This window comes from Mauremys reevesii, linkage group 8 (genome assembly GCF_016161935.1).
Source record: "Mauremys reevesii isolate NIE-2019 linkage group 8, ASM1616193v1, whole genome shotgun sequence".
NCBI classification, from domain to species: domain Eukaryota; kingdom Metazoa; phylum Chordata; order Testudines; family Geoemydidae; genus Mauremys; species Mauremys reevesii.
Window position 1 is genome coordinate 76,256,388 of NC_052630.1, and position 15,000 is coordinate 76,271,387.

Sequence of the window (15,000 nt, forward strand, 5' to 3'; positions counted from 1 at the left end):
AATCCCCAGGCCAGTTCTCACCTGTTCTGGAGTAGGCACCATTTCTTGATAGTGGACTCTTGGGGTAGGCACAGGCTCTCTCATCTCCAATAGATTTTCATAGGAAAACTGACCACTTGTCTTTGCACAGCCTCAGCTACCCTATTCCCTGATGACACAGAAAATGAGCACCCAGGAAATGGTGGTGCTTCCCTTTACAGAATAACAAGGCAACTCATGGGCCACAAATCAGCTGAAAAAGGAGGAAAATTATACAGTGGTTCCAGTTATCCTTTCATATTACTCCCTGTGACAGGATCAGGCCAGACAGCTATAAGGGAGTGGTCTCATGTTGGGTTCCAGGAAGTGGGTGGGTGTAAGCACACCCACTGCTAAAGGACCTTTCCCGAGCCTGTGGGGAGGATCCACAAGGTCCAGGAACTCAATTATGGGGGACAACCAAAAAGACAACATGGACAGGTGTGAAGGTCAAAGGGTCAAACAAAAGGAACCTGAAGGGGACACCAAGCAGAGAACCCTGGACAGCGGCCACTGCTCCTCAAAGGTGTCAAGGGAGCCAGCGGATGCTGCCCTGAGGAACTCTGCCCAGATATGTGAGCAAAGGCAGAATCAGAAATAGGCCCCACAATCACAGGAAACCCCCTCAGCCAACATCCTCTCCTGGTCTTATAAATGGCCACGTTGGCCAGTGCCAAGAGGAGGTTTGATAAGGAGGTCCCGTGACTTTGTGAGGCCATGGATCGGGTGTGTGTATAGATGAAAAGGTGAGGGGAAAAGTGCAGCCAGAAATGTAAAAGGGTGTCCAGGAGGAGCCAGAATAGGGGCTGCAACTCAGAGTGGTCCTACTGGGTGCTGGGAAGTGGGCCGGCCCACAGCTAAAGGCCCCTCCCCCAGCCTGGGGAGGAGGTACTGAGCCCAGAATTCAACTAAAGTCGGGGGACAATGAAGGAAAAAACAAAAACAAAAAAACAAACAGGTGTGGGGGGTCAAAGGGCCAAAACTAGGGAACCAGAAGGGGACACCCTGGACATAGAATATCAGGGTTGGAAGGGACCTTCAGGAGCTCATCTAGTCCAACCTCCTGCTCAAAGCAGGACCAATTCCCAACTAAATCATCCTAAGGGCGGAGAGCTCTATGTGCCAGCCGAGCACATAGGGATCCACCCAGTCCCCCTGGTCGTAGGCCAGGAGATCTCTGATCCTGGTAACTTCCGCCAACCTCTGGCACACCGAGGGTGGCTCTGCCATCTGCACACGAAGATGAAGATTGTGTAGCAGGGGTTCCATGAGGAGATCTGCCCCCTCGGCCGTCACGGACCTGGTCACCGAGACCAGCTTCCAGGCCCGGAGGAGGTCCTGGTAGAAGACCGGCAGCTCAGAGAGGTCTCGCGGAAGACCTCTTGGATGGAGATAAAAGAGCTGCCATAGAAAGCAGGTATATTAGCCCCAGGATAAGCAGGTCCCTGTTCCCATGGTAATTAGGGTAATTAATAATCCATCTTAATTAGGACACCTGGGACCAATCAAGGGCCTGCCAGAACCTGTTAAAAGCCTCCTCTCAAGTCAGATAGGGGCATTCAATAAGAGCTGTGGGGAGCAGGTGTGCTACTGGAGAGCCGGATGGTGCAGACACTGACAAATGCCAGGAGACAGACCTCACAGGTACAGAGGTGAAGAGCAAGGGAAACCCTGCCCAACAGGGCATATATCCCTTCTGGGACCCAAAAGTTTGGGGAGAAGAAACTCTGCCAGAGGGGAGAGACTGAACTGGGTGCTTGGCCTGCCACCACTATGCCCGGAGGAGCTACCAGAGATTAAGAGGCTGTCCTCCTCTTCCCCTGTCAGGGAGGCCAAGAGGAACCCCTGCTCAGACAAGGAGTGGGACAGTAAACCCAGGGTGTGGGGAAATTCCCAAGGAGAGAGAAATCCTCCAGCCCACCGCTAAGAGGAAGTGTGGAACCCACCAAGGCGGAGAAGAAGTTCTGCCACACCCCACATGCAATGAAGTACAAAGAAAGACTCAGCATTTCAGTTACATACAGGGTTTATTATTTTCCATTTTATACATAAATGGAGAAGGCTTGTAGGACTAAGCAACTGTACAGCAATTTTAGAAATAGAAGTGCATGTTCACTATTCATCATTTGGAGATGCAGATAGTTACTTATCCCTAAGATCACAATGTGGGCTAAATGTTTAAAAAGTAAACAGGTAGAAAACATGCAAGTTTTCAGTTCGATAGCTTAAAAAAACAAACAACTCTAAACCACTGGGTGAGCAGATATTTTAGGATCCTAAAGCCATGGATTGCTGGAAGTGAAACTATACCTTCTCTCATAATACATCCTAGGATCTGGAGCATGACAGTCCAGACAATGGGGATTAAAGTTTTCTATTCTACAGTTTAAAAAAAAAAAAGTAGATCAATTAGTGGAAGGTAGGAAGGTCTGACACTCAGATGAGTCTGTCTGCCACATAATTAATTTATGGGGTCTGAGCATGATATGACTGCTGGTTAATTGATGGTTATTTTAAGATTGTATGAAATATAAACTATATAGAGATTTTACACTGCTACATTGGATCTGATGTACACATTGGCCTGTCCCTGACATATCAGTGTTATGTACACTGATATTGTACTGAGTCAGAATACCATACTACTCTCAGCTTTATAAACAAACAAAATGGATCTTATTAAATATTTAGCACAAGTCTGACAATCATATATTTGCCCTACCAATATAAAACACTGAAAGGGCACTAGAGGGCTGGATCCTTGACATGATATAATACATTAAACAGCGCTCAGGCACAGCTTTTCCAAACTCAGTGTTATAGAATGAATAATATAGTGAAAGTGAAACAAAAATTCGAAGCAATACTGGCTAAAAGTTTCATTTTGGATGCCTGAAGTTAGACATCCATCTCCATATGTAGGCACTTACATAAAAATGGCCAGATTTTTAATGGGAGCTGCAAAGGCTCAAAATTTCTGAAAAAAACATATAAGGCCACTCAGGTCCCTAAATATGGAGACGGGTGCCTAACTTTAGGCACCAAGAGGTACACGTGACCCATTGTCTCAAACTGAATAGACTATGCACATATTTCCTTCCCTTTCAGACTTTTTTTTTTAAGTTAACACAAACTATTTTGACCACTTATATCAAAATTAACTATCTTACTAGGCATAGTACAAAACCCTTGAATAATTGAGGCCTGAGTATTTTTTTCCAAGAGCTGCAAGATTGTATTTATATTTTAAAGTGGAATGGGAATAGAATCTGAAAACATTTCTATCCTTGCTGTAATTCAAGCTTGCCACCTGCCTTGAAGTTACATTTCTTACAGCTTTGAATTTACAATTGAAGTACCAATAGGATCAAATGTTGAGGCAGATTTCTTACCTGGGAATGTCTGTGCAGTAACGAGGGAGAGCAAGAAAACAGCATATAGTTCTATTATTATTAATATTATTAAGTATTTATACCAGGGGTCGGCAACCTTTCAGAAGTGCTGTGCCGAATCTTCATTTATTCACTCTAATTTAAGGTTTCATGTGCCAGTAATACATTTTAACGTTTTTAGAAGGTCTCTTTCTAGAAGTCTATAATATATAACTAAACTATTGTTGTATGTAAAGTAAATAAGGCTTTTAAAATGTTTAAGAAGCTTCATTTAAAGTTAAATTAAAATGCAGAGCCTGCCAGACTGGTGGCCAGGACCTGGGCAGTGTGAGTGCCACTGAAAACTAGCTCGCGTGCCGCCTTCGGTACCCATGCCATAGGTTGCCTAGCCCTGATTTATACTATCGTGGCACCCAGAGAGTCCAATCAGGATCCCATTGGTAATTAAAAATAGTTTCAGGTATTACACCCACTTTTGAGTTCCCCTGCCAATTTTTGTGATTTTGCAAACACTTCATGAATTTTAAAACATGTTTGTGCAATTCTTTCTACACAACGGATGAAAGAAAAACACGGAGAAATGATTAAGGACCCAATCATGCAAATACGTCATGTGCTTAACTTCACTTATACGAGTAGTTCAAACATAGGCCTGTGCTTAAATGTTTGCAAGATTGTGGCCTGACTTCACAGAGGAAACTGTGAAACTGAATGTATACAGAGGGCTGTCAAATGAAAGGTCAAAAGAGTTGTACTTTCTGTTCCAGGCTCTTTCAATTATTAGCAATCACAGGTAAGAACAGTAGGAAAAAAATTTCAGATGGAAGTGGGTTTTTTGTTTGTTTTTAGTTTTTAAGTTGACTATTCCTCTAAAGAAGTTCATTTTCCAGTGCACCGAGTTCAGCTCCCTGAAATACACCCCATGGCCGGAGTCTGGATACTAACTGAAATAGGTATAGAATTTTTTGCAGTTAAAACAGCAGTGTTTCTAATTCTGCTGTAGAATCCTCCACCACAGCTTGTCATCAACAATAGATTCATGAAAACAGTTACAAAATTTCTGCAAGAGATAAAAGCTTCTAGTCATAATGGATGTCATTTTAAAAGCCCATTTCCCACCTCTAGTCCCGTCTAGTCACCACCAGCTTTGTTACAGAGCCACTTGCCCTGAATTCCTGTAATTTTTTGTCTTCAGTTCTGCTTAGTGCAATAAGTTCTTCCAAGAAAAAGTTGACAAAATACGTGACTTTCCCCATCCCCTTGGTTTACCTTCCCTTTCCTCTTCTCCTCCAATTCTCTCCCTCCTTCCCCTGTCACAGAGACAGAAGTTTATCTGCTCTCATCATTTTCTTGTATTCCCTGTCTATATCAATCTTTTGTCTTACATAGTCTGTACCCCAAAGAACTTACAATCTGTCTTTTAGTTCTGTGTTTGTATAAGACCTAGCGCAACAGGGTCCTGGTCCTTGACTAGGGCTCCTAGGCACTTTGGCAATACAGATAATGAATAATATTACTACTTTTTACTCCCGTTGGCTTTGCAGAGCCAACATGGCTGAGAGAGAGCTGGATTCTATTATTTCTTGTGCATTGACAAAATTTTTACTGAATTCCACTTAGTTACACCTGTTCCAATCCATTGAAGAAGTTGTACCTATGTCACTGAGGACCTGAGAAAATAACACAGGTTGACTTTCAAATTCTAGCCTGAAAAATGAGAGCTGGTATTCAGAAGAAAACAAAAACATAAAACCCACATCATTTTAACTGTAACAAACATATTTGATCTGTGAGTCAGACACACAAACAGGGAAACACGTCATTTTTCACAGTCACTTTTCAGTTATGTGCTGCACTTGAAGAAAACAAGAAAATATAAAGGAAAGGGGAGAGAGCGCAGAAGGATCCTTCTCTTTCATTCTCTGTCTACTCTCCTGATCTTTTACCTTTTCTTCTCCCATATTACTTTGTGTAAAAATTAATACCCTCTTGTGCCGTCATCAATTTAGAGTTCATTAAATGTTTTTATTTTATACCTTCCATGGTCCTTATGTCTCCTACATGGGAATAACCATGCTGGGGTGAGAAACCTGAGTTTCATCTCTATTTTGAGTTCTTTGAACCCCTCTATAGAAGACAATGGTGGTTTTCCCTTATCCCACAGATGCTCCAATATCTGTGCTCCTCTCAGAACTGGAGGAGGTAAATGGGGTCTCTCTCCTGATCTTGGAGGAGATTTGCTTTTGGGAGTTCCCCTAGCTGCAGCAATCTCCCCTCCCCCATCCACCAAATGTGGATAATGTAGCAAATACAGCCTACAGTGTGTAAGATGCTGAGCTTGCACAAACTCAGGCTGTATTAATTTATGCTGCTTCCTTTGTGGTTTAGGACAGGATATCCAGGAGTCCAACTGATGCCCCTAGCCTCCTCACAGGAACCCTTGGGGAGGATCCTCTGTAAGAAAGCTGGGGATGGGTACGCAGCCAAGACTGAACTCCCTTCTAAGTATCATGGGCACACACATGAAGGGGAGATTAATGTCTTTCCTTTAACCTGTATTTAAAAAAAAAAAAAAAGTAAAATTCTTCCTCTGTCAATTTATAGTTCTGCTTCAATAAAATGTTGATTGTATTGACAGACACTGAAGTCAGTGTATAGCAGCCTTTCCAAGTCATGAGTTCTGAGATCAAAATGCTGATTAGGTCAAAAGTGAAAGTTAGTTTAGCAGTCACTGCTTAGCCACATCTCAAAGCGACTTCACAATTCAAGACTCCGGTCAGTCTCTGCCTATAAACAGCATAGGATTAAGATAACAGGAATGCCTGCAGACCAGGATTAAGGTGCATTGGCAGAATTGTGCAAAAGTTTGCAAAACACCCGCCTGTATTATCCTTGGCTATAACCAGTGCAAGTTAGGCTTTTGGTAAAAAAAAAAGTCTTTTTTTTTTTTAAAACCACCATTTTAGTAATTTGTTACTGCAGTGTAGCACTCCCATTTGAAGGCACATCTCCTGTTGGTCATTAACAGGAGGGGCTCTGCAGAAGCAATATTGTATAGTTTACATAAGACTATCCTTATTGCTGCGTTTTTGCCTCAGTATGGCATGAGGAATATGGTCCAATATCCTTCACCTGGAAAGTATCCCCCTTATTAACTCCCATCCCCAAAAACAACAACAAAAAGCCCTGCTCATGTCATTTAACTGCCATCTTTAGCAGCAGAATGAGCAGAGCAGACATGGTGAGAAGCATTTCCGTCTTGGTTTTCCTTAATCAAGAGGATGAGACACTGGGCCTCCATAAGGAAATTTTTAGAGGCATTATGAGATTAAAAAAGAGACAGCAAAAACCCTAATACTCTCACAAAGATAGAAGACGCACAGGGATTTTGAAAACCCCAATAAACTAGTTATGACTTAGACAGTAGGGGAAGGGCACAAAAGTATCTTGAGTTGTAGCACAACTAAAATTCCACTTCAAACATGGACTTTTAAAGTGAAGAAGGCAAGAGTGCCACTGCTAAAACTTCAGACAATCTACTTCTTGAGCTGTTAGACACAGTATTTCAGAACAGGCTTAGCATTCTGATTCATACACCAGGCCATTATTTACTGAAGTAAGGGGATATATTTGTGTTCCCAAGAGAGGAACTGTACCATTCTTACACTACCTCTGCAGTCTTGTATTTAAATAAATGACAATTTAAAAACAATTACTGAAAATTTTCAATACAAACAAAAAATATACAAAATCAATCTGGTGGAAACAAACTGAACAAGCGGCTTATGCAAATAGAGTCTAAAACTTTTTACATTCTGTAAATGCAAATATAAATTTCTAGCATTTAAAGTACTGTTGGAACACAACACCTTTCAACACAACTGCTCAATCTTTTATTGTTGAAAAATCACCGTATGAAGAGCAAAAATGAAAAAAAGGTGCTACTTCTTGTGCAGTCACATGTTAAAATCCATGCTCAATAAAGACTATATTAACAAACGACAGAAAGGGGATAGAAGATGGAGTTTAAACCAAGGTTCTTCTTGCAAGTCGTCTAATTTTTCTAACAATTCTAGAAAATACATGCTCAAAGTTGATTTTAGAAAAACATCTATTTCAGCTTTGAAAAATTATTCTATTTGTGACTAAAGCTAGGTTATAAATTAACAGTATTTACCTCAATATATTGGAAACATTGCCTCAGTATCAAGAATTGGCTGTTCTAACTGATGCAGTATTTCATTATTGTATGGAAACAATGCATCAAAAAATAGATTTGGGGTAGGGGTTGGAGTCCATTTTCAAACACTTGATCACTTTAATGATGGGTTTCCAGTTCAAGAATTGTCCACTCCCCTTGAGGAGAAGAACAATCTTCAGAGGAAAAGCTCGCCACTGTGATACTTGCTGAAGAATCATCCAGTGGCGACATTAGTTCAGTCCATCTACTGAAAGTATCAACGTGTGATTTACCCTGAGGCTTTGAACCATCTCGTGCCAGAAGTAGTGTCTGATTGATAAGATATTGTGCTAAGTTAAGGTCTTCAGGAACAGAGTTTTTGAAATCAATGTTTGAGTCCTGCTCAGATAACAATTGCCTGAGAAGAGTCCAGTCCTGTTCTGCAAATTGCTGATCTTCAAAATCCACATCTAGAATGTCCCTTTCTGACTCCATCCTTTGCTCAATAGCTTCTCCAACATCCATCTCATATATTGGAGAAAGGGTTTTTGAAGGTCGATGCTCATACATGCAGGTTTGTGCCAATACGTCACAATCATCTATGTCTCCTGCAATAATTCATAATACTACACAATGTAAAAATTGCACATGTTCCCCCCTCAGGGCTTTGTAGAGCAAAATTTAACTCATTGCAGCAGGGACAATCCAACAAGTAACAAAAAATGTAAATTTATACAAAATTGACAAAATGTAGGCATTTATTTTCTGTGTAAAAAAACCCAAAAAACAAACAAAGTCTGGTTTACAAATTAAGTTAGAGCAGCAATCACCACTGGTAATTAACAATAAACCTTCATAATTAGAAAATTTCTGATACAGAAAAGACAAGTTATGTAAACAGACAATTAATGCACATGGAATTTCTAATTCACTACAATAACGTAAAGTTGGAACAGGAGGTGGCTGGGAAAGAAGGGGGAAAAAAAGAATATATGATCACTGAATGGTGATGTAAGGTCCAAAGAGAAGGAAAAACAAAATGGCTTATTCACAGGCTTATTTTATACTACACATTATAAGGGTAGCTACAGGCAAGGACAAGCAAACTTAAAAAAAAAAATAGTACAACTTTTAAAGGTCTTCTTCTGTGGTTCTGCTGAACATAGATCATCAGCATTTCATTACTCTTGAATACACAATAGTTAATATATTCAGACACTATTGTGTATATTATAATGGGATACTTTGAATTACTGGCTTAGAAAGACAAAACAGATAAAACATCTAGACAATCATCTAACTAGGTGAATCAAGCTAGAGCTTTTTTTTTTTATCATCATCACTGGTTCAAATATAATCTCTCTTTTAGGAAATCTGTTTTCACTGGTAAAATTTAGAACAATTTAGAACAAACTGCAAGTCAACTGCTCCCATTGAAGTCTGGGAAACATCCCGCTGAATTCAGTGGGAGAAGGATCAGCATCCATATCTCCATGTAAAATATATTATATCAACAAATCGCAAAAGTAATGAATATAGCTGTTAACGTAAACAGTTCAGTGCACTTTAGTAAGGTTATTACTGTAGTTATTGCACATCCCACTTAAATATATGATATAGGTTGTAAAGCAGACAAAACATATACAAAAGTTCCCACCGAAAGCTGATGCTGCCAATGTTAAATTGGACCAAAAATAATTAGCATGCAAAGAATTGTTCCCAATCTCTTTTTAGTACTGCATAAAATCGATCTGAATAGATTTGCCTAGTATAAATATTCAAGTTTTCCATTGAAACATTGTTATTTAATGTGTATCAAAAATGGACGAGCATTCAGTAAACAAGTAAATACTTAAAAGCATTTACATTTTGTTTAAAAAAATTTGAGCCAATTATTAATTAGAGTTCATGATCTGACCCCAGACATCACATTTCCAATATTCTGCTTATTAATTTAATTTTTTGAGGGACTTAACATTTCTATTTCTGTACATTACCTGCAGGTAAATCAGTATTAGTGTGTTCAGTAGGTGCTCGCTGACACTCTCTCACTTGACCTTCCAGAGTCAGTAAGTGATTCTTACAGAGTTTTACAGGTTTTGCAGAACTCTTCTTTTGCATGTCACAATTAGTATCTCTTTGATGAAGGTCCAAATGACATGGTCTTTCTTGAGACTTCGTGTCATTGTCTGAAAGTTTATTGCACTGTTGAATTTCATTAATCTCTTCATTCTTACTATTTACCTTTTGCTCGTCTATTGAACACTGACTATCTGCTACTGACAGTACTTTCTCTGGGCAATTTTGTTCTGTCACTGAAGCACCCTGATTATCTTTTCCTTTGATTTCTGTGCTATGAGGCTCTAGAAAAAAGTGCTCACTTTTATCTAATCTCTCACTTCTATCCTTTTCTTGCTGTTTGCACTCCAGGAATCCATCTTCAGTTTCCAATGAATACCTTGAATAATAAGTCTTTTCATGATGCTCCTGAGATACACTATCAAAAACATCAGAAGGAGTAGGGGAATCTATGGAATGCCGAAGGAGAGCATGAGCATCTCCATCATCAGATCCCAACTCTTCACATTCATCTACTGAAAGTAAAACAGATCGCTTAAATTTTTTAGTTGTAGAAAATTCTTGACTTTCAATATCATTCTCTGTTGCATCTTCAAAAGCTAAATTAACAATTCCTTGGAATGGCTGAGCAGGAGGGTCAGATGGAGGAAAGCTTTCTACTACATTTTCTGCTTCAGATTTTTCTTCTTCCGTTTCATCTGCAGAAGAGGAAACTTGGTCTGCTTCCTGAGTAAATTGTGTGCTACCAAAAGTAGTGTTTTCATTTTCCCTAGTATTGACCCTTAATACACCTTGATTTGACCACACTTCTGGTTTTTTTCTTGGTATCTCATCATCACTTGTTGAATTAACACGAAAAAGATCCGAACCCTCTTTTTTCATTTTCACTTCTATTCTTAGACTACTGTCATAGATTTTTAGTTCTTCAGGTGTACTTGTATCACTGCTGCTTCTTCCAAGAAAATCATGGCACAACATAGTGCTACATTTAGAAATCCCTCTCTCATTTGATCCTTCATCATCCTGAGAGCCTCCAGCATCATAGTCTTCTGATCTCGGTTTGATATCATCAGAAGATGTTGTTGCACTGCCGGTATCAGATTCAGGACTCTCTTTTGGATCCAACATACCTGTACTCAAATTCCAACGATCCACAAAGGGAGTTTCTGAATTTTCATGGCTTTCTGGTGTTTCTGTAGTATCCATATCTTTAGGTGAACATTTTTCTGTAACCTGTCCTGTGAAACATTTTGAAGCAGCATCTGAGTCTACTGTAGCAGACCTGTATTCGGTCAAGGCTGATTTATCAGACAATTGACCAGCACTTGCAAATCCCTTTACATGAGTCTTAGAGGATTTTCTTTCATCTTGTTCTGAATTAGAGGCATTCATTACCTTAGAAAAGCTGGGTAAGTGATCTTCTCCATAATTAATGCCCATTTCAGCATTTAAGGTATCATTTTGTTCCACACAGTCTTCTATTGTGTGTGTTAAACATACTTTGCTGTTTCCTGAATATCCCAAGTATTTCTGAGCTGAATCACAAACAGTTTTGCACTTTTTCAATCTTTCTTCTGAAACTGAAGTAGGGAGTTTTTGGTCAGTATTCTTGCAAATGACGGAGTATGCATTTCTACTAGGCTCTGTATAACAATTAAATTCAGTTGTATTACCATCATCTTTGTTTTTATCTACAAGATATGCAATTTCAATTTCATCTTCACAAACCTGTTTTGATTCCATTTCATTTTGCATTGAAATATTCAGCTTAGGAACATTTTGTCCTCTAACTTGAGTACAAAAAGGTTTGGTTTCTACTTTGTATTCCCCATTTTCAAGAGGATCCAATAATTTTCTTGGATCAGGTTGCCATGATTCCATGAGTAGGTCTCCTGTGCTACATTCTATCATAGATTTTTCACACTTACTTTGTTTTGCAGGGCTGCATTTGTTATTGTCGTGTGGCTGAATTGCAAAAGCAGCAGATGTATGTTCAAGTTTCTGTTCTGAAATTTTCTGTTCAGGACTATGCACGTTTTTCTGGACAACAGGAGATTCACTTCTTGAATGTCTTTGTGTTGAAGATTGAGCTTTTGATATAGGCTGCCCAGTAACTATTTTCTGTTTTGGGTCTTTACTGTTTATAGTCTCACCTTTCTTTGAATGCGTCTGATTTTTGGGTGTTATTATTTTTGCAGTGGCTTTAACTGCAGATGTTTGTGACTGTTTAATACTCTTTTTCTTAGATGAAGGTTGTTTTTCTGAAAGTGTTGTCTGAGACAAATTTTGCATCATGTTTTTTCCTTCATTTTGTTTTGGAGACATTCCAGATTTTAATGAATTTTGTGAATCTCCTTGTGGTCCTAACAAATAAAAAAGTAAACAAAATACATTCTAGTCAGAGAACTATATTATTGATACATGCATCCAACTTAAGTCAAGTAAAAGATTATTAAAAATATTTTAGACAACCAAGTAATTTTAAAATTTGTTAAATTAAATAATCTTAAAATACAAACATTTAATAAAAATATCTTGCACTAATTTAGGACCTTTGAATCCAAAGTACTTTACAGACTGTAAATGTAGGAATCACTTCATCCACTACTGAAGTGCAACCATTACTAGAGTGGAAAGCAGCAGCTATCTAATGGTACACCGAAATCACTGCTCAGTTGTTTAACCTAGGAAGTGATGAGTACTCTATTCAATTTAAATTAGAGGAAATTTAAGTAAGCAGAATGTAATTATTCTAGTTGTAATATGGCCAAACCACCAGTATTAACACCAGTATTAACCTATACTCTTTCAGAAAGTGTTGTGAGATCTTTAATGACCATAATATTCTATGACTCTATGAAATGGACAGGACCTATGTTTCATGTACTAGCTGAATGCGAATTAAAGTAGCATTCAGGTTCTAATTTAATCAATAAGGAAATGCAGTGTTCAAGCTGAAAATATTCCGCTCTTCACTTTCCTTCTTGGGCCTTGGCACAGCCAGGTCTCTACACAGTGAAGGTTATTACATACCATACCATACTTGCTATAAAAACAGCTACAATGGACTATACTTTTTGCTAGTTATAAAATAGGTTGCCAAGGTGTTAAAATGCAGATTTTAAAAAGGTAATTCTCAAGGCATATTGTCCTCACACCTTAAACAGATTTCTTCTTGCCTTATGATACTTTTTCCATGTCTGTGAATGCACGGTATTTCTAGACTGATGCTTAATGGAGCAGAGACACAATTTAAGGAAAAATAAGTTAGGTTTTACTTAATACTCTGAGGACTTTGGACTTTCACTTAATATATTTTATATCCCATAATATACTCTTATTTTATATCAAAATCCTTAAGAGTAATGAGTAAAATGCTACTTACTTTTTACCCTTAGGCAATCAGTGCTACTGACATCTAGAGTTCAGTGCATGCTGGAATACCTTGGCTTGTGTGACAAGTCAATAACTTTGGGGCTGTAACTATGAGACCAACTAAATATGAGAAAGAATGGAGGCAGGTGACTAAAGAGCTTTCTAATTATGTTAATTTGAGCATTACAGATCTTTAGGGTAGTGTTTTTTTGTTTATCTGTAACACTTGTTTCCCTGACTGGAAAATGTCATTCATCTGCAGGTCTGATTTTCTACCTCCTACTTAGGTTTTTTCCACAATCACTGTAACTCTCTCCGGTGTTATGATACAATCAAAATGAAGCGATTTATTTTGGACTCTATAAAAGTTTAATTCTTATTTACACGCTTAAATTAAAAGATGATTGCAAAAGAAAAAGATAATTTTGAAATGTTTTTACTACATATTGTACAGCATGCATGAAAAACAATATTCAGAAATGATGAACACTGGAATCAAGCAGTGTTAAATATAAAAAGCATATTATGTAGACAAAAGGAGAAATATCTTCCATCCAATCTGGCTCTCTAATGTGTATTGTGAATTTGTTTCAGATACAGAATTTCTCCTGAACTTAATGGAAGTTCTAGGTGCAGAATACTTAAGATACCATTAGAGGAAAAAAGATCTACAAAGCATATTAGGGAAGGGGTTTCTCCCCAATAGCTGGCCAGATTTTAAAAAATAAATATACCCCAGCCTTATGAGAATTAAACAAGCAGAAAAATACATCTGAGGTCCGTCAGCAAAAATGAAATATGGGAAATACACCAAGATTGTCAGAACTTTTCTATTGTTTGATAACAAACTCCTTATCTGTGTTACACTATAGCAAAATGATTCAAATAGTAAAGTATGATTTAGTTTAGTGCCATTTAATTCTACCTTGGTTTTTAGCAACATTAGCTGGTACATTCTTTGTCTTCTGCTGAGCTGCAGAATTGCCACTCACATTTCCCTTTTTCTTCAAAACAGTTTGTGGACTTTGTTCATTGTGTCCTTTTCCAGTGGGTTTTTTTGTCACACTATGAGAGAAAAAGATACTGCTTGCATTACTTGCAAGTTTAACATCTAAAAAGTGAACTCGTTTATATAATCAGTAGTACTCTATATATTTTAACATGGAAAGCACAATATGCGCCATGTAAAACGACTTTCCTCTTCCTGAAAACAAACAATATATTTAGGGACCTGTTTCTCCAAGGTACTACTAACTCCTCTCATCTTCCATTGATTTTGTAGCTTCATCTAAGCTATTTCAGAGGCTATGTAGAGTTCTCAGCACTTTCCAGGATTCAGTCACATAATTGTTCAGATCTGCAGAGTTACTGTAACAATGCTAAAACAACCCAAACCCAGAGGCAAAACAATGCTATCTTCACAAGAATATTGTCCACAGTTATTTCTACTTTCTTACTAACAATGTGAAATAGACAAACATTCTGAAAAATTCTTAGGTTTAAAAACACGTTGATTAAATGACAATTACATTTAATCAAGCAATTAAAAACCCAGTATAAAATTATAAGTAATATTTTGATTTTCAACAAACCTATTTGTTGTAATGTTAGTCTCAAGTTCACTAGCTTTTTTGTTGGTGGCTCCATTAGTCATCTTCAAAACAGACTTTGTTTTCATTGCTATAAGCAAAATTAAAGATTAGTTATAGGATAAAATGTATGATATACAAATACCTAAAAAGAAATATTAACGTATAATGGTCAGATACTGAAAACAGCATAGATGCCAAAACTGGAAGAATTGAGATTTTTATAGTGCTGTCTTGTATACGCACATATTTTTTCAAATTACATAACATTTGAGTTAGAGCCATTAATACATGGGCATTTTAGCATTACTTTTTGTAATATTTATTTTTAAAATATGCTTGTGCAGGGTCATAACCATCTAGACTA

At 38.0% G+C, this 15,000-nt stretch overlaps 1 protein-coding gene and 1 long non-coding RNA gene across 6 annotated transcripts in view; one reads left to right on the top strand and one right to left on the bottom strand.

The window, feature by feature from the left end:
* LOC120370371 overlaps positions 1-15,000 on the top strand; it is a 61,707-nt gene that overhangs the window by 7,096 nt on the left and 39,611 nt on the right. The gene's annotated exons all lie outside the window — the stretch shown is intronic.
* BTBD8 (BTB domain containing 8) overlaps positions 3,707-15,000 on the bottom strand; it is a 67,101-nt gene continuing 55,807 nt past the window's right edge. For 3 of the 5 annotated variants that reach the window (XM_039484956.1, XM_039484955.1, XM_039484953.1), the window contains 4 exons: positions 14,637-14,724; positions 13,970-14,109; positions 9,588-12,032; positions 3,707-8,198 (listed from right to left, as the gene is read on the bottom strand). In XM_039484956.1, coding sequence (XP_039340890.1) covers positions 7,729-8,198; positions 9,588-12,032; positions 13,970-14,109; positions 14,637-14,724 — 3,143 coding nt within the window. In that variant the 3' untranslated portion in view covers positions 3,707-7,728. Of the gene's footprint in view, positions 8,554-9,587; positions 12,033-13,969; positions 14,110-14,636; positions 14,725-15,000 lie in introns of all 5 variants that reach the window. The other 2 variants (XM_039484957.1, XM_039484958.1) reach the window with 2 other exon arrangements.